The sequence below is a fragment of the Amblyomma americanum genome, chromosome 7 (assembly GCF_052857255.1).
Source record: "Amblyomma americanum isolate KBUSLIRL-KWMA chromosome 7, ASM5285725v1, whole genome shotgun sequence".
In the NCBI taxonomy this organism is placed as follows: Eukaryota; Metazoa; Arthropoda; class Arachnida; order Ixodida; family Ixodidae; genus Amblyomma; species Amblyomma americanum.
In genome coordinates this window covers 54,556,593-54,581,497 of record NC_135503.1, presented here as the reverse complement: position 1 = coordinate 54,581,497, position 24,905 = coordinate 54,556,593, and the positions used below count along the sequence as shown (strand labels likewise).

Genomic DNA, 24,905 nt, shown 5'->3' with positions numbered 1-24,905 from the left:
TAATCTCCGCCAACATAAACACAGAACCAACATCTCGACATCCTCACTCAGTGTATTCCTGGCCACAAAGGCGTTCCGGTGAACGAGACAGCGCACAGTCTCATCCGGAACTTAAATTATCCGAGGCACCCTTTCTAGACATCAGGGTGGCACGAAAGACGCATGCTGAAGACGCGCTGTACTGCAAGAGCTCGCAGTAACTCTACTTCCATCCCCCCCCCCCCCCCCCCCCCCCGGAGATATGACCCGCTAAGGAGCGTGTATACCAGTGCACGCACAGATTCATTTCCTTGTAATCTCACTCACAATCTGCCCCTTCACTAGGCCGCTAGATCACTCTACTTGTCACCACTGCGGGGATTTCGCTTCCTGCCTCCCCGGCCTAGTGCCGAGGGGGGTAGGAGAATGCCATTTCTGTTGGACAATAAAAGGTATTTCCTCCTCCTCCTCTCATCTTGAACCCCCGCTTTCTGGAAATGCTCCACCAGCGAAGAATCCCCCACAGATACGCTCGGCGCAAAACATTCAACTACTCATCTTAGCTCCATTAATCCTGGCTCCTGGCATCATCATTTTTGAGGCTCCTGTACAGCACGTCCGTAACGTACTGGGCGAGACTCGTAGGCGGCCACAGTACTTCTGAAAAGCCCCAGGCAATAGGCTAAAGGTTGAATAATCTTTTTCGATCTTTCTCACCAGTTAACGCAGCTGGTAACATGATTCAATAAGGATTGCCGAAGAGATACTGTAATGCTGGCGTTGGACCAATATTCGTTATTTCGCTTTGCTGACGTATCATCGTGCCTGCTTCGTACACCCGTGGTGCTTGTCCCATCTGTGGCCCGCAGCCTTTCATAATCGGGCAAAACACAGGTTTAGAATCGTTAGTTTTGGCCATAAGCTAAGAGTATGGTATCACTCAATCTAGCTCGCGCAAATTTCATGGTTGCTGGTGTCACTGTCACACCTGTTTGTCTTGAAAATTAATTTGCGCGCGAATTGTACCACACTCATGAGGCTTTGCGCATGCATTTCTAAGCTTGTGTAGTTACCGTAAGATATAAAATCGAGGCTCCATCAATCTTCACCACGATTACTAACGGCATTCAAAGGGTATGTCTTGTGCTGGGTTTCCAGTGCCGCTTCGGCGTCTACCGCTGCGTACTTCACATGATTCGCTGGTATAAAAATGTATTTTATTTAACAAACGTAGACTTAGCCAGCAACGACCATGGTATCGAAAACCGTTGATCGCAGTGACTAAGCATGCACCAACGAAATAGCCGCATGGTGCGCCTTGCAGTACCGCGATCTATGCATATGTTTTTTTTTATCAAGAGTAGAGTTTATAGTTCTGTTGCCGAAAGCCCTGGTCACGGAGTCACGGCTGAATGGCAGCAACTGCGGTAACTATAGCGGAGCAAGTTCTGCGTAGAAGAAAAGCGCTGGCAAATCTGTCATGCGAAGTGCATGACACCATTGCCACATGATACATGCCGTTTAGGAAGCGCTGTATTGATGGAAAGGAAAGCAAAAGGGACGCTGTAAACAGCGAGACCACACACTGCCTAATAAGTGACTAGGTCGCTGGTCCGGCCTGGGTCCATGAGGCCGCCATGCACTGATAATCTGCATATTACAGACTCCATTCCGTGAGCTGTGCGATATCAGTACACGATATCAGAGGGTTGCCGCGCCTTTCCTTTCCATATAACATCACAACCGAAGCCTATTCTCTGGGGGGCTAAGGCAGCAAGCAAGCGTGGCTTTTATGTTTCTTTCTTCGGTTTCCAGCTGAGACTTCCAGGAATGAAACTCTTCGCGGATATACGTGACTGCCTTCCTTCACAAGGAGTTGGTCGAATGTCCCAGCAGCAGGCTGGCACTGATATTGAAAAATTATTTTAAAAATTGCTGCACTACACAAAAACATACCTGCAGGATTACCAAACAACTGAATGTCTTGGAGAATTGCTCCAAAGAGCAAGCAGGAATTGCTAAGATAAACGCAAGAGAACGCTCCAAAATCCATGAATCGCGTAAATGTTCTACCACACACTAATTAAGGTACGTAGAGGCAAGTTACAGCTGCCGCCAGATGGCTGGAGATATTTTCAAGACTGCATGGTTCACGATACCGAGCATAACCTGCTCTTTAGCTACAGCAACAGCAGATTACTCCAAAAAGAAATGTGTCGTCAGGTCATCCGCTCCATTGCCTGTGGAACACGGGTGGCAGACTAGATCGCAGTTGTTTTATGTGATGCCTAACGTCCTGGAGCGACACATGAGGTCTATGGCTGACGCCACTGTAGTAGGCTCTGGGTTAATTGAGACCACCTAGAGTTCCTTAACGTACGCTGGCATCGTACAGCACACGGGTCCTGTATGCTTTTCGCCTTTATCGAATTGCAGCCATCGCGACAGGGTTCGATCTTTCGACCTTAGGATCAGTAACGGAAAGAGTCTGAGGCTTTCCCGGTAGGCAGCGGAAGATTAGGGCCCCGGTCTAAAGTCTATTAGGGGGGACTACAGCCTTCATATATATAAGCGACGTCCAAGCACGCCTCGCCACGCGTTTCGAGCACTTGGCCCTTTTTCGTTGCGTGATCTGCTTGGTTCGGTGTAACGCGGCCTGGACTCTGTACGCGCAACGAATTTTCTCTTAGGCATTTCTCAAGGGCACGGAACATATATGCCCTCGATGAACATGCTCTGTATGCAGTATGTGAAGAACATACGCAGTCACGAGCATGCGCAGTCACGAGTAGGCGTGACTGCGTTTTAATCATCTTTATTTGGAGCGTTCTGCTAGATGTATCACGTTTTCCGGCTGCCCAAGAGTTATTCAGAATGCTCGTATGCGTATCATTTAAAAAAAAGTGATACGCTGAAATCACACTAGTCATTGATTTCCTTGTCCCACCTATTGCGTGAGGCTTCGTATCATAAATTACGGGGACTGACCAGCATTGATCCCTTTCATTTCGACCTTGGTCTCAAGACATTTCGCGGTGGAGACCTCAGGATTTATTTCGGCCATCTTGGGCAGCGTTGTGTAAGAAACGCTGAAGTATAAGACAATGCGGCATGGTTGTTTCGCCAGTGTAGCTTCATGAGCGTCTTTCTGCAGGCTAAAAGGTGTTCCCGTCGAAGTGTGTTATAGCTTGAAACAGCCATCATGGCCTGCTGGTCCACGAGAATGTTACTTGATGTGCTACAGAGAATGGGCATTGTCGTTGTGTTTCTTGTACTGCCACGTGATCCAAGTGACTCTTGGAGTGGGAATATCATGGGGGGGGGGGGGGGGGGATTATTTAGTAAAGCGTGTAATGGTATATGGGGCTTAACGCTCCAAAGTTACACAAGTTTAATGCATCGTGCCCCGGGTAGGTCGCTTTCTACGAAGTACTCGCACAACATGCTAGAAATGTGGCGTTGAAGTCATTGTTATAAAACACTGGTGTTTTAACAAGCGCTATGGGAACTGGAGCTGTGTTGCCACTGTTGTCGGTCACGGATATTTTTTCACTTGGTCAGAAATTGAAGGCTCTTTGACCCTCTGCACTACACAGCAAGACAGATAGATAGTATTACATGGATTGTATGTTTGTAGCAGTGTCTTTCGGACCACTGATTTATCCCTTGCACTTTAACTTGTGCATCCACCAAGCCAGCCTTTAAACGCTGCAGCAGTGACCTGGCTGTATTCACTTTGGGGGTTGTTTCACGTTCACGCGTGATACGACTGCAATTATCTGTTAATCGACCAACGCTACATCTTGCTTATAAAACTGCAGCACCGCTAAGTTAACGACCATTATTTGTGAAGAATAGTTGACGCTTAGACGATTGCGCTTTCTAATGTTGAAATCGCAGCAATAGAATGCGATGGATGTTCAATTTACTTTATGAGACGATGGTGTCATGGCAGAAGGGTCCAAGCCGTTGAATTCAAGCCTCAGGCTCCCACCCTGGCAGGTGGGGAGGCATTCGCTCATCGCATGGCAGGTGATAAATGACAAAGCCAAAGTGCCTTCCTTGGCGCGTCATGTGAAAATACGGGCGTTCTGTACTGGGAAACCGAAATAAACTGTATGGTTGATCTAAGAAAGTATTTCTTCCCGTTAAAAAATTTAGTTGGGCGGGTTCATAATCAATGGCTTTCTATGTGCATCCTTTCCAGCAAACTTGCAAACACTTGCAGGGCAATAAAGAGAACGAGAGCTAATCGAAGCGCTTGAAATCCACAAGGCGGGTGACATATGTGTCAGCATGCACGTTTATAATGTTGATTAAGAGATCGATTATTTGTGTAAGTGGATGCCATGCATGAGAGCGGTGACAGATGTGAGAGCTGTGGTCAATGACGAGGCACGTGCGAGTGCAGAATGAAATGTATAGATACAGTCAGTGGCAAAAGTAAGAGCTCCCCCCCCCCCCCCCCTCGCTCTGCGAAGCTTGCCCCTCTGCATGACGGCGCCGGTGGACAAAGCCCTCCTTCTGTTGAGGTGGGCCCAGTGCGTCGGTCTCATTGCCGGTACCGACAGCGCAGAAGGGCTTCATCAGGTGGCGCCCTCATCCAGAGCGGAAAACTTTGAGAAACGAGGGGGGGGGGGGGGCGGAGAAGGGGCTCTTACTTCTGCCCATAACTTATACATGCCAAATCAGTGCAAGTAAAACTTAAGTTGAAGCCTAGCGAGTGTCCTGGCTGGTTATGTGTAACGTGTTGTAGTGTGTGTGGATGTGTGCAGCCTCAGCAAGTTCGCTAGAAGAGACGAAGTTAGGAACTATTTGCTCTTGTCATCTTCCTTCTATCTCTGTTTGCTGGAAACAAGATTATCTTCCCGGCCCTTTATCGCTCTTCAGTACGTACTTTGTGATGGCTGGATCAAGCCCGCTTTAGGTAAGCCACTTAACTTCAGCAACTTCAGCAAAACAGTTGTCATGTCTTTCACCAACCGCCTATGCTCTTCTAATTACAATTATTCATGCCCTTCTAATTACGATTATTCATCCCTGCAAAGGGTACATGAATATAAATATCTTGGCGTTGTTTTTTCACACAATATGTCATGGTCAAAACACATCGATCATATCACAGCTAAAGCTCTTAAAAAGGTAGGTTACTTGAGGCGCACAGTACGGGATGCTCCTAAAGAGACGAAACTGGTCATGTATAAAACTCTAATTCGCCCTATTCTTGAATACGCTTCCAATGTTTGGAATCCATATAAGCAATGTGAAATTGATCAAATAGAATCTGTACAACGAAAAGCTGTAAGATTTATTTTTCGCCGCTACGACTTTCATTTTTCACCCTCATCTGCGATATCTTCCTTAAACTTAAGTCCGCTCGCATCCCGCTGGAAAACTGAGTCCTTAAAACTTCTTCACTCAATAGTGCATTCTGCTAATTGCCTCTCAGAGAGTAAGCATATCACGTTTTCAAAACCATCTCTAACCAGGAGCCATCACGATCTTAATATCCAACCCTTTTTTGCCCGTACTAACGCTTTCAAATACAGTTTTTTTCCGCGTACCGTGGAGAGTTGGAACTCTTTAAATGGAAATATACGTGCCTTTTCTGTGTCTGATTTTGCGTCCGAAATTGAGACGTAGCATTATATGATGTTGTATGCAGCGTTTGTTTCACATTTTGCCATGTACCCCTTTATGCGCGCAACTGTACCGCATGATATATGTAACCACTCCTGCTATAGCCCCTGGAATGGGGCTGCAGTATTTTCAAATAAATAAAATAAAAAAGGTGCTTCTGACAATCATCACACCCCGCAGATCTGTGAGCTGAAGAACGTAAGGTTTGTTTGCATCACGAAAAGATGAATTTCGATGACTGCACCTCCCCGCAGGCTTCAATATGTTTATTCTCTGTCGTCTCCCGCCCACGCCTTCTTGAGACATATATGCGCGCGTTCTGGTTTTTTTCCGCTCACAAACGCCGCAAAAGGGCCATAGCGATCGGCGAACACACAAAATTCCCGACATAGCATAAAATTGACCTTGTTCTGCTTTATTGCCCAAGAATGTCGCGTAAGATAGTGATGCTCCTTCTTTTTACTGTTTGCTGTTAGCGCGGCTTTTCCGTATGAAGACCGCGCACGATAAGGCAGAACGAGCTGGCTGATACATTTCTAGCAAGCGATGTCCTCAATTTGCATGTCACGCCTGCTTAAGGGTAAGAATATTCGGGTCATCCACGTGAATGTAAGGCTTTAGCAATATCATCTCGTTTCGTCTGTAGGTCAGCGATAGCCATTGTCATCCTGAGCATTCTTTCACAACGAAAAAACTGAATCGTTCGACTTATCTTGTGTTGCAGACGAACTGTTTGACAGCGAGCTGGCGACGTTCGCCTGTGAGTGGGCAAGATTCCGAGCACTCTCGCCAGATATTTCCTCGAGACTGCGTGTGCGTGCGCACACGGGTATGTATCTGCTTGTGTTTCATCCAATATCGAGATTATCAAGGTAGTTTGACAGCATGCAAACAGTGTGTGGCTCGTAAGGGACGCTCTCCGAATTAATTCTGCGATGTCCTTCGCGAATGTACATGCAATAAGTGAAACGCGGACGCTGACTGCTGGCACAGCAGCTGTTTGTTCACGCTTAGGGAAGCCTAGTGGCTCCCTGGCTGTTTTTAGCATCCCAGTTAATCTAGTAGGTGCGTATGTGAGCTGGTGTTATCAAAACATGTTGTGGTGGTGTAGTCTTTGCTCCACGTTTTATTAGAATAGTTGGTTGTGAATACTCTTAGCCATGTGTTGCCGTCGTGGTGTCTTCAAGCGGACATTCGTACCCGGCACTGATACGCCGGCAACGATGCCTGTGAGGGCGAGTGAACGTGTTGTGACTCCAGGCGAACATCACCAACTGTTTTTCCTTTCTTTTCTATTTGCATTTTTTGGTGCTTGCGTTCTTTACTATCTCTACGTGTGTACCGACATTTCGATGCGAGAGTGCACAGCAGTTAATGAGACTTTATTGCTTCGCGCATAATCAGTTTCCAGACTACGAGAAGTATAAATGTTACGTATGTTCGCTGTAGATGTTCAAGCATCTGAGTTCATTAATACGAAGTTGCTGCAGCGTTATCGGCAGTGAGAAGAAAAAAAAATGCTGGTAATATTTTTTCTGTTTGTTAGCGTTAGCCTGTTCACTCACAAGGCTGCTCATCGGTTGATGCTAGAACTCGTCTCTTATGTTATGGTCGTGAGGCCACTGAAATTTTATTTATTACCCGGTCTTACCTCCTTCTTTGTGACGTGTAAGGTGGCTGAAATCGCGGTTATAATCTGCGTTGAACTAAGCACAGTATTTTCTTGGAAAATAGTCGCAAAAATCATATGTAACCAGGGTGTTTTGAAGAAAAAATATGTGCATGCTTCACCTTCTTTATTTTTGCAAGTGTATTGCGTGTAAGTGGATGCTTGTTTTGAGCTTGTCGTCTTAAGTACACCGCTTAAGTACACATCGTTCAACGTATAAGTATGTTTGTTAGAATCCGTGTATTTAGTGGTTTAGACGCATTGAAGTGAAAGTACCATGGTTGAAGGTTTTGGAGTACCCCAAAGGAAAATCACGTGCGCATGTGTGTGAAGTTCGTTTCTGAATGGCAGCGATTCAACTCAAGTGAAACCCAAATAAATGGCTTCATGGAGAGTTCTAGAAGTGAGAAACGCTGTTATTGACTTGACTGTACCGGCTGAAAAAAATCTGACGACATAAACTCGACAGTCTTGTTGTGGTTTGTACAGATTTTTATGTCATATTCCGCCAGGTAGCGCACAGGCACTTCTTGTCATTTCAACACGCACCTAGCTGACAAATCTCTTCCAACGCTAGATCACAGTGCAGGAAAATAAAATCTCTCTCCGTCACAGCTGACCTCCTATACAAACGCGCGTCTCGCTATACTGTACAAAAAAAAAACCACGCGTACAAACTTCTCGCCTCCACTAACTTCCGTTCTTCATGACTTGGTCTCAGTAGTTACACATCTTGACGAAACGTGGCGCCACGAGCGGTTTTCTAAAACGGAAACCGGACGCGGCTTCACTACAGCTGCGCTCCACGCGCAAGATGCCACAAGCGTCTCGGCAATTCATGCGCGCACATTTAACGGCGACCCCACCCCCTTCTCCTAAAAAAAGTACAAAAATAGCGGTGGGCCGAACACATATGCACATCGCCTGAACATAATGCAAATTATAGCCACACACGTGCAGCATCGTCGCGTGCCTGAGATCAATACACAACTCACATATTGTAAAAACATGGTTAAAAAGCGTCGCGTGCAACGTACTGTTGCCCAACGGATGCGTGTCGTAGTAACAGCTCAAACTATGACACTGTAATGACGGCCACCACCGAGTTGATGAAAACTCGCGACGTGCTGTAACCCCGCATTCGAGCATGGCGATAAGGTGATGGGTAAAAGGACGACGGTAAAGGTTTCGAACTAAAAGCAGCTTCGCTGCGTCTCCTGCTGCTGGCTTCCCCACCAGGCTTTGGTTTCACCAGCAGACAACGCCAGGAACGTACCTGTCAATGAGAGACTGGTAGTAAGGCGTCAGAGCCTCAAGGTCGGGAACTTCTTCGCATTTTGAGTAGAGGTCAAATTTACTGAAAAGCAAAACACGCCGGCTGATGATGGCACTCCTCACAATCCACCCCCTCCTATACATCCTCTCAAGCCACGCCCCTGTCTTTCGCAATCACGCACACAAGCACACACACTGGAAAGAGCTATAGATATTGCGAATTCTTCGTTTCCTTGACGTAGTGGAGTAGTTCTTGCTAATAAATGGCAAAGAGTCAATTGTAACAATGCTCACTATCGTTCACTGCCCGTTAAAACACTATAGTGTAAATACATCAGGGGGAGGCCATGCATTGTGCAGCAAAAGACTTTCAGCAAACTATGTCTCTTTCAATGGGTGTGGGCGTCAGATAAAGGAATAGTCTCGGCTGACTGCAAAATCTTATCTGTAGAGTCTGAAGAGACAGCAGTTGACAGATAAAAAGGAAAACAGAGTTTGAACAAGCATAAAAAAACCTTTCAGAAGGCGGCAAATAAAAACTTGGCAGGGTGTAGGAGCGATGGCCAGGACAGTGTTATAGCCTTGCCGTCACCAAATAAGACTGAAAAAATAAGTCGATTGGCATGTTTCTGGTTGTAAAGGACTTAAGTTTTCTGGTTGTTAAGTTTCTGGTTGTTAAGTTTCTGGTTGTTAATGACTGAATGTCAGCTTCGCCCGTTCTTCTATCTGTTATCAGTCGCAGTAGCTAATCAATTGGTTACTAGAAGGATTTTTCAGGGAGTCGCGATCCCTAATTTCGACTGCGTGGTGTGCTGTGGACACCAAAAGACTAGATCTGGACTGAAGTACTGGAGCGATAAAGCTCGCTTGTCTGGTTACTTGCGTTCACTCAAGTTCAAACATACCAATGTTCGTACAGGAAGCACCGTTAAGTGTCTCTCCAGTCGTGTCTTCCGACTGCCTTATCCTTTATCGGCCAGAATAGACCGTTTAACCGCTAAACCGTTGTTAACACGCACACTCCAAACACTCGCACAGAGACCGAGCAGAAAAGGAAAGGGTGGGGATGTCATACGAGTAAGCCTCGTTTGAGGAGGCAAGGGTCACCTACTTGAACTCCTTGACCCATGGGAGCATGCGGATGTCTTTCTCGTTGCAAAGCTCCATGTAGTTGCCACCCGTATGCCACGGGTAGAAAGAGTGGAAGCGGATCATGTACATGGCCTCGTCCGGAAGAGTCGCACCGTGGTTCTTGAGGACCTGGTACATGTACTCGTCATGGCCCCAGGACATGAGGACCTGCTTGTGAAGATACGCCCGGATAGGCAGTGCAGCAGTGTTAATACAACTTACGTCGCAAACTTAATCTGTTTCAGTTCTGCGTGCAGATTGAATTCCACATTTTGCTCAGACAGAAACTTTTACCTTCCCAATTCCATTTCCTGATTACTAGGCCTCTGACACCCTCACAGGCAAGTACTAGACCGTTCTACGATGTCTTCTTGCGCACATTTGAGAACTGTTAACTGATGCTGCTGGGGAAGGCCAAGACAGTGCCTTTCCACCAATTTAATTCCTCCAATAACTTCCAATTCAGAGCAGCAAGCTATCGAAGGGCTATTTGGGTGGCATGCTCACGATATTGCTGCGAAGATTTAAGCGAAAGACGTCTAGCCGAACCAGTCACTTCGCCAACACGGCGGTCTTTGCAACCCCAAAGGCTCCTACTCAATCAAGCCTGGCAGCTCCGCAGCCTCATCCTGTCAATTGATGAAAATAAAAACTTTAAAGCGAGTTCTCAAGTGCAGTACAAAGTAGACAGATTGCGGTCAACAGCAGCGTTGCGCAGTCTCTGACAAACGGCAACGCGATGACCGAGATCAAACGTTGGGTGAGCAAACGTCGCTAAGTGCACGACCGTCAAGAAGATTTGCTCGTGCAGCGGGTGACCCGACCGATTATACGAGTACTTCGAGGGCTGTCTACGAGTTGAGGGGGAACAAACAAAAGAGGGCATTGGCGGACCCTTCCTACGCTGTTTGTTCGCAGCCAACTGAGCAACACTTGGGGCACGTCTTCATACTTTTTTGATGCCGACCATACTCCTCGCGCAGACCGAAACGGCTAATATCTCTTCTTACTCACAACAGGTGCAAGCAGCTGTGCTCTGTGAGCACAACAGGCCTTCTCCCGACCCCTTTCTTTCTTATTTCATGTGCCAACAGGAATAGCAAAAGCGTCGTGAAAACCGGTTCCAGGCGCAGACTGTTTGGTTTATTCTTCTTTCAATTATTTGACATGTCTTCTTTACTACTTCTATGTCGGGTTGGTAAAAGAAATGTATGCTTGATGTCTTAAATGGCAATATCAATCAGTAGATACATTAATCAGAGACATGCATTGATGTGTTAATACAATTAACCTCATAATTAGACGAAATGTTCATTTGTCACCTTCTCTGGGAAAGATATATAAGTAGCGTGCACATCATGCGTCTCTTTGATTCTAAGACATTCAAGAAGAGGTCAAATAATATTGCATGCCACAGTATGACAATAAATAGGATAGGTAAAAAAGTAAGAATTTCACCACTACAATAATCTTGCAATGGCATGCACCCTGCTTATATTTTTAAGCCATACGTGGTCCATAGGGTGAAATAAAGAGGAACAAAACAGTGATTTGCCACAGCAATGAGACGACCACTGTTATTTTGTTCTGATTAGCTCTAAAAATCCGAGACCCAATTTCTTGGCGTGCGCAACACCGAACAGTAGGAAGGTGCCGATCTCGAGCTGACGTAGAAGCGTGGTAGGCACACGGGCGCCTTAGCGTTTTGCCTCCATAAAAACGCAACCGACCGCGGCGGCTGCGTTTTTATGGAGGCAAAATGCTAAGGCGCCCGTGTGCTGTGCGATGTCAGTGCACGTTAAAGATCTCCAGGTGGTCGAAATTAATCGGGGCCCTCCACTCCAAGAGGAAAGGAAGAAAGAGTTCTTCCTTTCCTCTTTCACTCCCTCCTTTATCCCTTCCCTTATGACGCGGTTCAGGTGTCCAAAGATATATGAGACAGATACTGCGCCATTTCTTTTCCCCCAAAACCAATTATTATTATTATGCGAGGATATCAAGTCATGCCTGTTCGAGTCCACATTTGGCTGTGTAGATGCCGAGGCGGCTGTTGTATCTGTTGTCCACGAGGTCCGGGTTGTCCATGAAGCTGGTGTCGCGGTAGACGATAGAATCCTGGTAGGCGCAGCCCACGGGGAATGTGTCGCCCACTACCGCCCATTGAGGTTCGTTGTAGAAGGCCATGACCTGCGTAAACCAGATAAGAGAATGCTTCATTGGCTTTCTCTTCACCACTGGGGTTTGCCTTAGAGTCAACGAAGAAGTAGTAAAGTGTAGCGCTAAGACAAGTTGCAAGTAACGTATTAAGTCAGGCTGAATAACCGACACATCGAGCTCTATGCGTTTCTCAGAGTAGTCGTCCACGAACTTAGATAACTTGATAGCAGCGCCGGCAGCCTCCTGGCATTAGCACCTACGTAAAGCAGCGTACACTAAGCATCCGTTCTTGTCCTTAGAGAAAACCATGTTTTTGGCGGATGTCGCCGGAAGAATGTGCTGCTGCCTTTGCCAATGTTCGGTTAGAATGCTCTATCAGGTACATCGTGGCAACAACCACCGTATCGACGAAGAAGGTTCGAAAGGTATTGAAGTCTTACAGGAGGGCATGCTGGACAAATAGCTGACCGAACAGCCGTAATATGCGAAGCGCAAATCAAAGACGTGTTCGCTACCGAGGCTTGTAGCCCCATCCGACTTAATCGCGGTAAATTCATCGACTAACAAGTTTCAGCGTAACAGATTCAAGTTAAACGTAGTGGTGAGCCTGCACCCACTGAACATTAGTCGCACCTTTCCCAAGTCATGTATTAGGCCTGTGAGGTGGAACCAGTCCTGGTCCGGATGGGCGGCGCGGATCTTCTCGGCGGTCTGGAAGGCGTGCACGATGTTTGGGATGTTCACGTCAGGGTCGCTTTCGTCCACTAGGTCGTTGAGTTTCTCCAGGGCTTCCATGATGGGCATGCGCGCCTTGTCAAACTTGCACCATTCGGCCATCTGCGCCGCAGCCGAAGCCAAGCAGAGAGACAAGTGTACTGCGAATTAGGAATGCATTCGTCTTCGTGACCTAGATTTTTCTAGTCAAGTAAGAAAGAGTGAGTTATAGACCATCCTTGTAAGTTGGTGCATTAGGAACAGTTGTTTTCTGCGCTGCCTACAAGCGTGCTCTAGGAGCTATACGAACGCTGAAGCTGCCATTTCTTCTTTGATAGCGCGCAGATAATCATTCGCAAATAAAAACAATGCTTATTGCTTTCATTTCGGGTATAAATGGGTTGCACGGGCCGTCACGGGCACCATGATAGACTTTAAGGCATAGCTTTCACAGTACAGGTCGGAGTATGTGGCAATAAGGGGTTTACAAAAACGCGCACGTTTCCGCCGGGCTTCTGGTCGAAACGTGGCGGCCACTATGACGTCGGTACAAACCATGGATTTAGGGTATCAGTGAGCAAGCAACAATGCGCTAAGATGTGCCTGAATAAGGGCGGGCTGCTGGAAAGCTTTTCACACACTGTCGGCCTTAGAAACTCCGATAGTGTTAAGCAGTCTTTTCTACATATAATTATCCCTTTAAGATACGATCATATCAAGCGTAATTGAAAAAAAAAGTGTCGCACCCTCTAATGTGTTGCCATTTAGCATGCGCATACATTTGGAAAGGAGACGCTGCTGAATAAAAGAAGTTTGTTCAAACCATCTGCTTCCCGCGTGAGAAATCTGCGCAGTCGCCGGTTGATGAAGGCGCACTTGATTGCGCACTCGGACCAAGGCTCGGTTGGCGTCAAGAGCCTCTCGTCTATCTGCGCGCTTTTCGTGACGTAGCCTCGTGTTTGTCTGGCACGCGCTTTACCCGCTCTCTTCCGGTGCTACCGGCCACATCCGTATCACGTCGCGACTGCGAGCGCTTGTGGTGACAGCTCTGCCACTCACTCTTCGAGCCTCGCCGGCACGACGAAGTAGCAATTCTCCCTGGACAGGCTATGTCCGTTTGCTAAACACACAGGCGCAGAAAACACCGTCCACTAAAACGCCTGTCAAAGCTCTCACATCAAGGTGACGACGAATACGACGCTTTCCCTTCATCGCACACAGCAAACAGGATGGCGCGTAATCAGTCTCAGAGTATAACGTACTCCGACTTCGCGTCGAGACGCTTCAATGTCAACAGAATATCTGGCGAACGCAAACACAAGTTATCGGGTCTCATGTCAGGCGAGGCAAAAGAGGGCGCGTATGCACAGGACGATTCGGTCCCACTGGAGGCAGAGATAAGAGGTCGGCGCGAGGCGTTGAGGTGCTCGAGCACGAGGTGGTCTCCCGAAGTGCAGACGCCGGGGCGCCAGAATTGAGTAGCCGCTCACAATGGGAACTCGTGTGGAGTGAAGATCGCTGATAACGGAGCAACTCGCCGCCGCAGTCGGTCCATGGGCAGCACACCACCGCACGGCGGGGCATCTTCACCCAAGGACGAGCCGCGCGTCCTCATGCCCCAGTGGGCTGCGCAGATTGTGCCGCGTGCTTCCGACGAGATGTCCCGTGTACAAGAAGTTGCGATACCCACCGGAAAGAGGTGGTGGACGCGTGCAGCGTGTGTTTCCGCCTTCTGAGCTATGGCGCCGCTTTTGTATGTACATATGATGCAAGGCCTATTCTTCTAGTGTGGGACCTGTCTAGGATAACGGTTCTCACAGTCGACTCTGCCCTTCCGAATGAAAACCATTTTCGGCGCGCGGTTAGTCGCATACGCTAAAGAAGCAGTACTGGGCCTTATAATGTTGTAACGCAATGATTTCTTCAGATCCAGTGCTGGAACTGAAAAGAAATCGATCGCTGTGAACAAGCGCGGCAATTCATTAGTTGTCTTATCTCAAACCCAAGCCTGCTCTTCTCGTGACTAGGTCCTTGAAACCTAGCCCACTGCGACAGTGACGTATTGCGCAGTACCCTATCTTTAGCGGTGGGACAAGCATTGTCTCATCTTTCGAGTGACGACTATTCAGAGCAAAAGGGACAGAAATGTAGCTGCGACTCAAATGCTGCATGTTATCTTTAGCGTATTTGAAACAGTCCTCAATCTCTAAAGCACTGAGTTATACACTACTCGGTTTTTGTGCGCACTGGTTTGCGAAGTGACCATCAGCGTCATTTATAAAGACCACATCCGCATCTCTGCAATGGGGCAGTAGTAACTTCATGCGGCGGCTTGCTCCCTGTGGTCGCAACGTATTTCACTCATAGGCACATCTTAGGAACATCAGGTTGCAGGCTATCGAGTATTACTTTCACGACTACTAATCAGTGTTTTCAACGGCTGCCATCTGCGCCTTAGTGGCAGGAGTGTTACATAAGCATGCGCTTCAAATAGCTTTTTATGGTGCAATGACTAGTTTCTTTAAGCACACCGCATGTCACTCCAAGAGTTGCCGATAAACTTCGACATTATTACTATAAATATGACTATTGTTTTTGAAGGCATTGGTGTGGCTATCTTTTAGCACCTTAAAAATTATTTCTTCACACGCAGAGTAATGCTGGGGACGCCGTCCTGGCTCCTACGATGCCGAACCTAGCCGCTTTGTCGGTTTGCGAGTCCAAGGATATCAAATCTAGAGACATGACCTTATCTACACATCGGCTTAATGTAACAGGAGGCTTCCACATTATAAGAACTGCCTCCATGTTAGACTCGGCGCGGTGGCTCAGTGATGACAACTGCTGCTTACAAGTAATGTTCAACAGTCCAGGAAGGGAAGAACGGTTTACACTTTGAAGCGGTATTGGAAGCGGCAATCGAACAAATTTACTTAGGACTGGTAGTGACCATGGATCCGGATCACGAAAGTGAAATTAGTAGAATAAGGATTGAGTGAAGAGCATTTGGAAGGTGCTCAGATCATGAATAACCATTAACCAGTATGCCTAAAGAGGACAGCATATAATAGTTGTATCTTACTAGCGATATGGTGCAGAAATGTGGAGACTAACGGAAAGAGTTGAACTTAAAATGTTTGGAGCAACGTTATAGTACAAGTAGAGAGTACACTGAGTGTAAGAATAAACGCGACTCAGAGATACCATAGTTGAAATCAAGAGAGAGAAATAGGCATGGGCCCAATGCGAAGAGAAGATGACCACTCTTCCATCAGAGAAACAGGGTAGATTCCAAGAGAAGGCAAAAGTAAAAGGGTGGCGATAGTAACGTGGTCGGATGAGATTAGGAAGTTTATACAAGGCTCAGGTAGCCATAGCTGGCGCATGAGATGGTTATTTGAATTCAATGGGAGAGGCATTCGTCCTGCAGAGGGCATAATTAGGCTGATGATGATGATGGCCGCTAGAAATTCATGTACATGCGACGGGGCGCTGAACTTGAAGCCCGAATTCTGGTCTTCCAGTAAGTAACATCCGATGCTGGATTCCTAATCAGCTGTAAGTATCCAGCCACCACGGCTTCTCTTATAAGCCTCGTTTGCATGAGCCCGACGCTAGCGGGTCGAGTCTGGTCGCGCCAGATGTCAGGCTGACTCAGTCCGATCCGGCGGCGTTTATACGAACCCGTTTCTGTCGGGAATAGTCGGAGTGAGATCGGCGCTATACTTAACGTCGAGCAAGCAAACCACGCCCTGACGCTAGAGGAGGAGGAGGAGGAATGCCCAGACGAACAGTTCCTGGTTATCTGCGCAGCACCCGTCCGATCAGAGAGGAGGTGCTGGCCAGACGCGACAGCGTAGACATACTCCTTCCAAACGGGTCGGGCCGAGTCAACCTACTCCCTGCAGTCAGGCTGACCCAGCCCGATCCGACGGTCGCTTAGCCCGACCACGAATGTATACATGATCCCGACAGCCGGTTTTTAGCTCAACAAGCCTACTCGACCCGACTTTGTCGGGCTCATGTAAACGCCCAATGAGATGCGAGGGGCTGAGCTTAAGGAATCGGACATCAGGTATAAGACGTTATAGTTCATGAAGTATGCAAACGTTTTCTCCCCGCTTAACCTGGCGATCCAGATCCTCTGCGTCACTGCACAGAACTGCTTGGGTGGAGAGCAGTGCCGCTTTAGGATCGTAATCTCTCTCCTCCGCTTCTCCTTCGATGGCTATTTTTATGCCCAGAAAGCTATTTATAGGCGCGTCCCGCCGCTCCCTTTCCTCGCCTTTGTTAGGAAGGAGATAATGCAGGTCAGAAGAGAAAGCGACCGCCTCGTGATAACGCCCTCTGCGTCCAGCGTAAGAGACGGGCCGGAAGACGGTGACGATACGTGTAAAACGGTCGCAGTTATACGTCAAAAACGACAAGCGTATGGCCCGTGCAGAGCACGTCTTTACTGCCTGTAGTTATTTTTAAGCGGTTTTGGAAAGGAGTGCTTGCTCCCCAATCCCTAGACTGCCGAACTTACCTTGAGGCCTCCTCGACCATTCATTTAAAGGGCACAGTAGTAAGATTACGATTTCGGGGGTTAGTGAGACAGACAGAACACAGAAAGTATTACCTAGCGCGGATGTTCCGGGAAAGGAGTATTAAGCGGTGTTAAGTGATAAACATCAACTTCCAGATTCGATGGTAAGGCTTGCCTTATGGGAAGCAGCTCTCCCTAGCCTGCTCGCCTATTTCAACTTATTCTTGTAGGCTATTTTACCGATGCATTCAAGGCGTCGAGAACTGACATCAACTTTGTCACTTCCGCCTTCGAGCGGAGCCGCAAGACGTGACATTAAAAATTCTGTCCATAAGTGTTAGGATATAAAAAACGCTTCCTAGGCCTGATCATACCAAATCTCTCTTGATATGAATTGCAAATTGTTTTTGCGTCGTACAAAACCTTATGTCGCATACTGCAGCTCTGTTAAGAACAGGAACGCCGCTTTCTTTCATCCTTATGTTAGGTGTTATATTCTTGACAGGACATTGTTGGTTCCTACACTAAGCAGCAGCGTCCCAAATCTATACCGGTTCAACGTTCGAAAGCAAATTGCATAACGGCATGTTTTGGGGTCTGCAGCGGCCCGATACCCACCCGATTTCGGACGAACTCGACGGTCTGGTAGGTGTGCATATCCTTGTAAGTCTTGGCGACTCTCGCCTGCAGCGGATCGTCCTGCATTTCCACGCAAGAAAAAAAAAACACATCATATAAGACAGAGGAAAATGCAAACGACCAAGCGTTTTCTGTCGCATCAGTATGGATGTACAGATATGTGGAGAAGTGACACTGGAAAGTAGATCTATGCTTTCGTGTTACGAAAGAAATTTACAACCTACCCCCACTCGCTCTTTGTACTCTCGCGAATCAGTCTCCAGTGTCCACATCTCTAAGCAGCCACTAGTAATCGATGAACCCTTCATGGCGATCACATTTACACCACTGGTACTACTGTCCAGTGAAAACAACTAAAAATATTTCCCAATGCTGTCCAATATGCCTGTCCCTATTGCAGGTGCGGCCCTTATCATAGGCGCCTTTTCTTATCACCCATCTTATTTTACGTCACGCCCTGGTCACTTTTACTTCACAAGCATAAGTTTATTGCCATGTGAACCTATAGCAAGGACAGGCTCTTTGCATACAGCGCAGAATTATTTTCTGCAATAAAAGAGCGCTGCGCAGAGAATTCGCATTAAATTGGAGGAGGAGGAGACGTAAATGGGTACTGTAAAGTGGGGGAGCAGTATAGCAAGCACTGGGTTTTTGAGCTTTATACACGGCGCCAATAAACGTCAATAGCGGACGCTGCGCTTACGAGGAAAATGTTTTGCGCGCTATCGCTAACCGAGCTGACGAAGTTCGTCAAAAATTGAGAGTTAGGCCTGTGACTTAACATCGAAAAATCCTCGGTATTACCCTGGCGACTTAGGTGTAAATTTAATCAAATTGAGTTGTGGCCGAGCGTCAGTTTTCGCATTCTTTTGTCTCCATAACTAATTGTGGCGTGAATATTCTGCGCACTGAACACGCAGATGGTTCATTTTCGCTCTCAGCGCAACACGAACGGGACACAAGACGAAGGACTAGCACAAACAGGCGCTGAAATGCTGTACTGTTCCGCCTTGCTGAACACGCAGATGGCACGCGTAGAAAGAAAAGATGAAGCCAAGTTATCAGCACCATTCCACTCTGGCAGGGTCGTCGATTCTTAAAGTAAGCCGCTTTAGTGGGCTTCTAAATGTAAGAACATTTCAAGTCCATCACCAAGCTTTTCTATCAGCAGATCGAGCCCGACACGACAGGCAGAAGCAGACGAAACAAAAACTGGTATATAAACAAAGTGTAGCCGTCTAGTCTAGACAAGTTTTCTAAGCGTAGTGTTTTTAGGTGTTGTTCCGGGACCAGCTTACGATAAGCCTTCCGCACGTGCAACCTTCGATAAGCGCCATATCCACGTGGCCAAACATCTGACGCTGTGATGCGCAGCTTTTTCACTTCATGGTATCCCATGCATCATCGGTCGCATCCTGTTGAGATTTAAGGAGCTTGAGTTTTGGGAAGTATTCAGCAGTGCGCAAGCCCACTGCCTAACACTGTCTGGTCAAGAAAACTTAGAAACGCTGACTATTTAGTTCGAGCAAAGCTTGACCATAGAAGTGATAGCAGTTTAGCTGCAAAAGCGATGATCTACTGCATTTTGATACCGGCTCCTTTGAGTGTGAACCTAAAGCTATAAAAAATTTTTTAAAGATATCCCGGTGTAGACCACATTATTTCTGCCCCCCTAAAGAAAACTCGCGCGCAAGGTTTCTGTCCATCTGCTGGCTGCAAGGCCCCCCAAAATTTTACATTCATGTCATCTCACTGAAAATGTCTTTACAGAAGACCTGTTTTTACAGAAGACTTGTTTTTACAGAAGACTGTCTTCACAGAAGAAGTTATTGTGCCATTTTCTTTCCTAAAAAAAAGAAGAATTGGCGGTGGTTTAGCTCTGGTTAAACCTGACGCGATAGCTACAGCTGGCCGAATGAAATTTGGTCACGGGACCAACCACGTGATCAGCCACGGCGCCGCGAAGCCGGCAGCTGCTTCGCACCACGTGACCAACCACTGGACAGCGTGGCGGCGCCGCCACGCTGAAGGCTCATAATGCTACCGTAATGTAGCTATCGCTACAAAACAATTTTCGCGTATTACTGATCCGGAGTTCCCGGGTTCGAACCCGACCGCGGCGGCTGCGTTTTTATGGAGGAAAAACGCTAAGGCGCCCGTGTGCTGTGCGATGTCAGTGCACGTTAAAGATCCCCAGGTGGTCGAAATTATTCCGGAGCCCTCCACTACGGCACCTTCTTCTTCCTTTTCTCTTTCACTCCCTCCCTCATCCCTTCCTTACGGCGCGGTTCAGGTGTCCAACGATATATGAGACAGATACTGCGCCATTTCCTTTCCCCCTCAAAACCAATTATTATTATTATTATTATTATTATTATTATTATTATTATTATTATTATGGAAAGAATAAATGTGCCCAGAATCGGTTGCATCTCAGCTATTTTTTTCTCTACGCTCATGTATGGCCAGTGCAACGCAGAGAGTGAGAAAGTTGGCTAAAACTTCAGGGTGGTAAGTATAAAGGAACTGAGCTAAGGACAAAGCTATGCTCCCTCACCGCATCATTTCTGATGATGTTCCTACTTGATTCGCAGGCTCATGTCATCCTTTAATTTTTTTGTTTCCCAACGGAAGAAACAGCACAAATTGTTTGGTCTGTCTCTTCGCACTGATAACCGAGAAAGAACGCAAGCGAAAAGCTGTCAGATCAAACGGTTGCTCTGTTACTGAATGAGAGAGCAGGCACTCAAGTCTTCAAGACGCTCTCACACACGCGCCGTCAACAGAGGGGCTTGTCAAGACGGAAACAAGGACACCCCCGATAGCCCCGCCGTCCGGTGGTAACCGGCTTGGTGGCGATATGGCGCGCCCTCCCGCCAAATGCACTACGATACTATACAAGCCCCGTGAGAGGGCCTGGATACACGACCAGTCAGTCCTGAAGCGATGTCGTCGGGGAGCCATATCTCTCAAGGCAACCGGACGCCGCGCTTTCGCCCGGGGTGCCGCGCTACTGAGTTCAACAACTCGGTGACCTGCGCTTGCGCGTGCCGTTAGAAATGGGAGATTTCACGCTCGTCTAGAGTTTCCTCCGTGTAACGCGCCGTGTCCGCTTTCCTTTTTCTTTCGTCATCAACGACCTTAACGACGGCTTACTCTTACTCGTCGCTGAGAACGTCTGAACTCCTTGCTATCTGTTACGTTACAAATCGCGTCACAAAGCCCCTGTTACGTCCCAAGGACCTCGTGGCCTTCGAATCAAGCTCGTTGATGGTTGCGCCATTTAGAGTAACAAGCTTATAACAGCTGACAGAGCTATATATGCTTAAGAACTCCGCGGGGGCAGTTTGTCGATCGCCCGTGCACCCATCAGTGCATAGCGAATTATTCCACGGTTGCCTTCCGCCCATATTAATTACGACTGGAAATTCTGAAGCTGCCGCTGAAAGGAACGCTTCCTGCTTTGGTTGTTCAGCGGGATCCTGGCATTTGAGTTACACGGAACGTGCTGTGACGCAGCTGTGTACAGAAGTAGCACGCATTTATTACAGCCCCACCTCAATTAGGCAAACAGGCTGTCACGTGGCCGCAGGAACTGACACTTCATTGCAGGCCAAAACTAAGTTTCCTTCTACTCAGGGCTAACCACGTGATGCAAACAGCCTATTGATACAAAGACGATTGTGCTTCAGCGTGTACGATTTTCGGTGCCCATCGATAGATTGGCATCAGTAATTACGCCTGTCTTCAGGTTTCGTTCCATATAGTGAAAATAACAGTAAAATATTTCTTGCTCTCCTTACATACTTCTATGGTCTGCTGCCTACTCTCCGACCTTAGCTTGCATGAATGCGGTATGCTGCATGGGGGCTAAAGTTTACGGCCTTGCCTGGTACCACACAACTGTTGTGGCAATAACTGGTCACCAAATGAGATATTTCTGTATAATTGCGAGAAATCAACGCACAAAACTTTTTATTCACCTCGGCGTGGTCTCACGATGTCGCGGTGTTCTACAACCGGAAGTACGATTCTGATGAACCGCACGAAAAGCAAAGGCGGCTCATAGTCTTGTCGAATCCGACCGTGGCGGCCGCGTTTTTATGGAGGAAAAACGCTAAGGCGCCCGTGTGCTGTGCGATGTCAGTGCACGTTAAAGATCCTCAGGTCGTCGAAATTATTCCGGAGCCCTCCACTACGGCACCTATTTCTTCCTTTCTTCTTTCACTCCCTCCTTTATCCCTTCCCTTACGGCGCGGTTCAGGTGTCCAACGATATATGAGACAGATACTGCGCCATTTCCTTTCCACAAAAACCAATTATTATTAATTATTATTATTATTATTATTATTATTATTATTATTATTATTATTATTATTATTATTATTATTATTATTATTATTATTATTATTATTATTATTATTAAAGTCTTATCTAGACGAAACATGTATAGCGCGTAATTCATTCCTTGTTTCAGTTCCTAGAGTGAATTACATCGTCACCTTGCTAGCGGCAGTTACAAAAAATTATGTTTCGCCTTTTGTGAACGTTTTCCTCTTTTCTCAATGACAGAGATTTGAGTGCAGATTTTTTCTGCTTTAGAGTCATTGCCTCCGCGAACACTAGAGCCGTATTATGCTCCCCTTAAGTGGGTAGCTTGGAGCGCACGGGATCGGTTCCCAGCATCTTCGTCAATGCAAATAAATATATATTCACCACCCCGTGGTTCCTAGTAATTAATCTTTTTGTTCCAAGTAATTAATTCAGTAGGTCGCTAACCGACCGGACGCTTAATTTGTTTCCTAAATAAATAAACTTGTTCACAACCGTCACTATATGTTATTTAAATGTTTCCTCTTCTACATGATCAAGTTTATTACAAATGCTCGCATGACAGCGTATTTTTCTTCCTGATGCCGAACTTACGTGGATCCATTTAGTGGTGTGCACATGATCTTGTTCGTAACATAAATTGCACGCTTCGAGCAATCTTGAAGGTTTGTGTGAAACAGTTTATAAACTAAGCATCCGCTTCCTAGAATGATTTCAATTGGTGTTTAAAGACTCCCAAGTAGCCATCTGCTGTCAGTGAGTCTTTGCATTACACTGACACTTATTGTTATCTTATCCACCTCCGACTGCGGTATTACCCGGCTAAGTTACGCGTCTGCTTCTACGCAACATTTTATGTTCACACAGAGCAAACAGCGCAATCGAGACCTTCTCTCGCACATGCGATTGCCTGTGCGGGCATCCCAGGATAAAAAGAAGTAAATACCACGCTCTACGCACGAAAGGACAAGGACACTGGAATGATTTGACAGCGCACCTCGTTAGTGGTGTATATCCTGAAATCTTCCATTTTCTTGTTTTCCGGACGGTAGAGCTCAGACGGGTCCAGGATTGGGATGAGCTTCATTTTCGGCAGAGGTGAGGTGAGCGGTTAAACCTGCGCATGAAAAAAGGGCAGAAAAATGAAGACAGAGATCTTTTCGGCAGCATGATCTTTAGAGAAGCTAATTAACGATTGCATTACAGAAGAACAATTGTGCCTAGAGCAGGGCTTTTGCAATCGCTACGGCTTGTCACGCATGGAAACCATGTCTGCCCTGCAGCGATTGTTTATACTCTGAAGTCCACGTGTTGGTGAGTAATCCACACTTTAAAATAGGTGCCCTGTGCTCCAACGCAGGTTATGGCTATCATAGAAACGCGTGTAATGTGTCTGCCATTCCTAACTGCTGTGTCCGCTGATTCAACAGTGCGGACAGTACCAGTCTAATCCAGGCATGGAATTTCATGTATTTGGCATCAAGTAGCAATTCATGTGACATAAGATGCCGCATGAGTCGCCGGTTTTTTGTAAGCTTCATGCAAAAACCAACCGTAATTTTTTTCGAAATTCAAACCCACATTTTCCATCAGCCGCACATCGCCAAACTGCGCAAACAGATGTGAAGGGACAACTGTAAACTCAGCTTGCTGTAATACGATCTTCGGTGTGGTGCGTTGGTAAGATGGCATTGCAAAATGCGGTGTTAACCAGATGAGTCGACAGATACTTTGTAAAAAAAAAAAAAAAAACCAAGGTCGCCCACTGTTTTAAATTTTGATTCAAGTCAACACTTTCTCTGCAACGTCTACAGGGCCGAAGCATCAGCCGAACATGGCGGTTCTAGTCTCTGGAACACGTATGCACTTCAGCAGCAGCCATTTGTCCAACTCTTTTTGCTGTCGGAAATGAGGACCAGTACCTTGAATAAAGTAACGTGTCGCGCCTGAATCAGACCGATAAGTTGCAAGGTTTACGCCAGTCTTGGGAGACACAGGAAGGGTTTCACTTACAAGTTCTCGGCGCTTCTTTGATGTCGCTCGCCTTGGCACCACGGCTTTTCTGCTGGACAGAAGATCTCACGTCCTGGTCAGGGACTCGACTAGCCAAGCAAGCGGTTCCCCGCGGGTTCTTCAGCAGCTCCGGTGGGGGCTGGGAGCCGATGACGACATTGTTGTTAATGGGCGAGGAGGATGGGCTCGTCACATGACAGGCCCAGTCGTGACGTCTGCAGCCGGAGCCCGGGAAAAGATAAGGTAACGGAACGAACAAATAAACAAACTGTGAAGAGAGAAACTGTGACGAGCACGGATTCTGCGCGGAACTGTTCGTTTGCTTCTTTCTTTCGTTAACAGCAGCGCACGCAGGACTCAGTCTGCAGACAACTGTTTGAGGGCTTCACTACAGGGGGAGAGAGGCTGGCCGGATGGCAGAGAGTAAGAAGGTCGGAGGTTGCACCTCGCTGGACGGCGCTCGCGCAGCAGCTTTTCGAGAACGCGATTGATAAAGGAATAACGAGATGATAGCGAGGAGAGGGGTTCGGGGAGCAAGGCGTCGGCAGACCAGACCCCTCGCTCGTCTTCTGCTGTGCGGGAGGGCGGTCGCCTTCTCGCTATCCCACGTGCCGGCGGCCACTGCAATCAGCGTAGACGAGAAGCGCGTTTTTTTTTCTTTCCCTTGCCGCGATCTTCGTCTAGGTTCCTTCGATATCAGCTTCCAGCCTTATCTAGCACATCGGTGCCTTCTCCTTGGCAGGCGGACTTAATAGCGTCGCAGACGTCTAAGGGCTCCGGCATGCAGCGATTAAGGTATGCGTACGCAACGGCGTTCGGTGATAGCTG

General features: G+C 47.3%; 1 protein-coding gene across 1 annotated transcript; it reads right to left on the bottom strand.

Annotated features, from left to right (window-relative positions):
• Positions 1-7,759: 7,759 nt before the first annotated feature.
• On the bottom strand, positions 7,760-24,215 carry Miox (Myo-inositol oxygenase). The gene is made up of 7 exons (XM_077632225.1): positions 24,078-24,215; positions 23,062-23,181; positions 17,712-17,792; positions 12,485-12,688; positions 11,702-11,881; positions 9,675-9,862; positions 7,760-8,645 (listed from the first exon to the last, which is right to left on the bottom strand). Exons 2-7 carry the CDS (start codon positions 23,149-23,151, stop codon positions 8,537-8,539), a joined length of 852 nt encoding a protein of 283 aa, XP_077488351.1. The 5' UTR covers positions 23,152-23,181; positions 24,078-24,215; the 3' UTR covers positions 7,760-8,536.
• Positions 24,216-24,905: the final 690 nt, after the last annotated feature.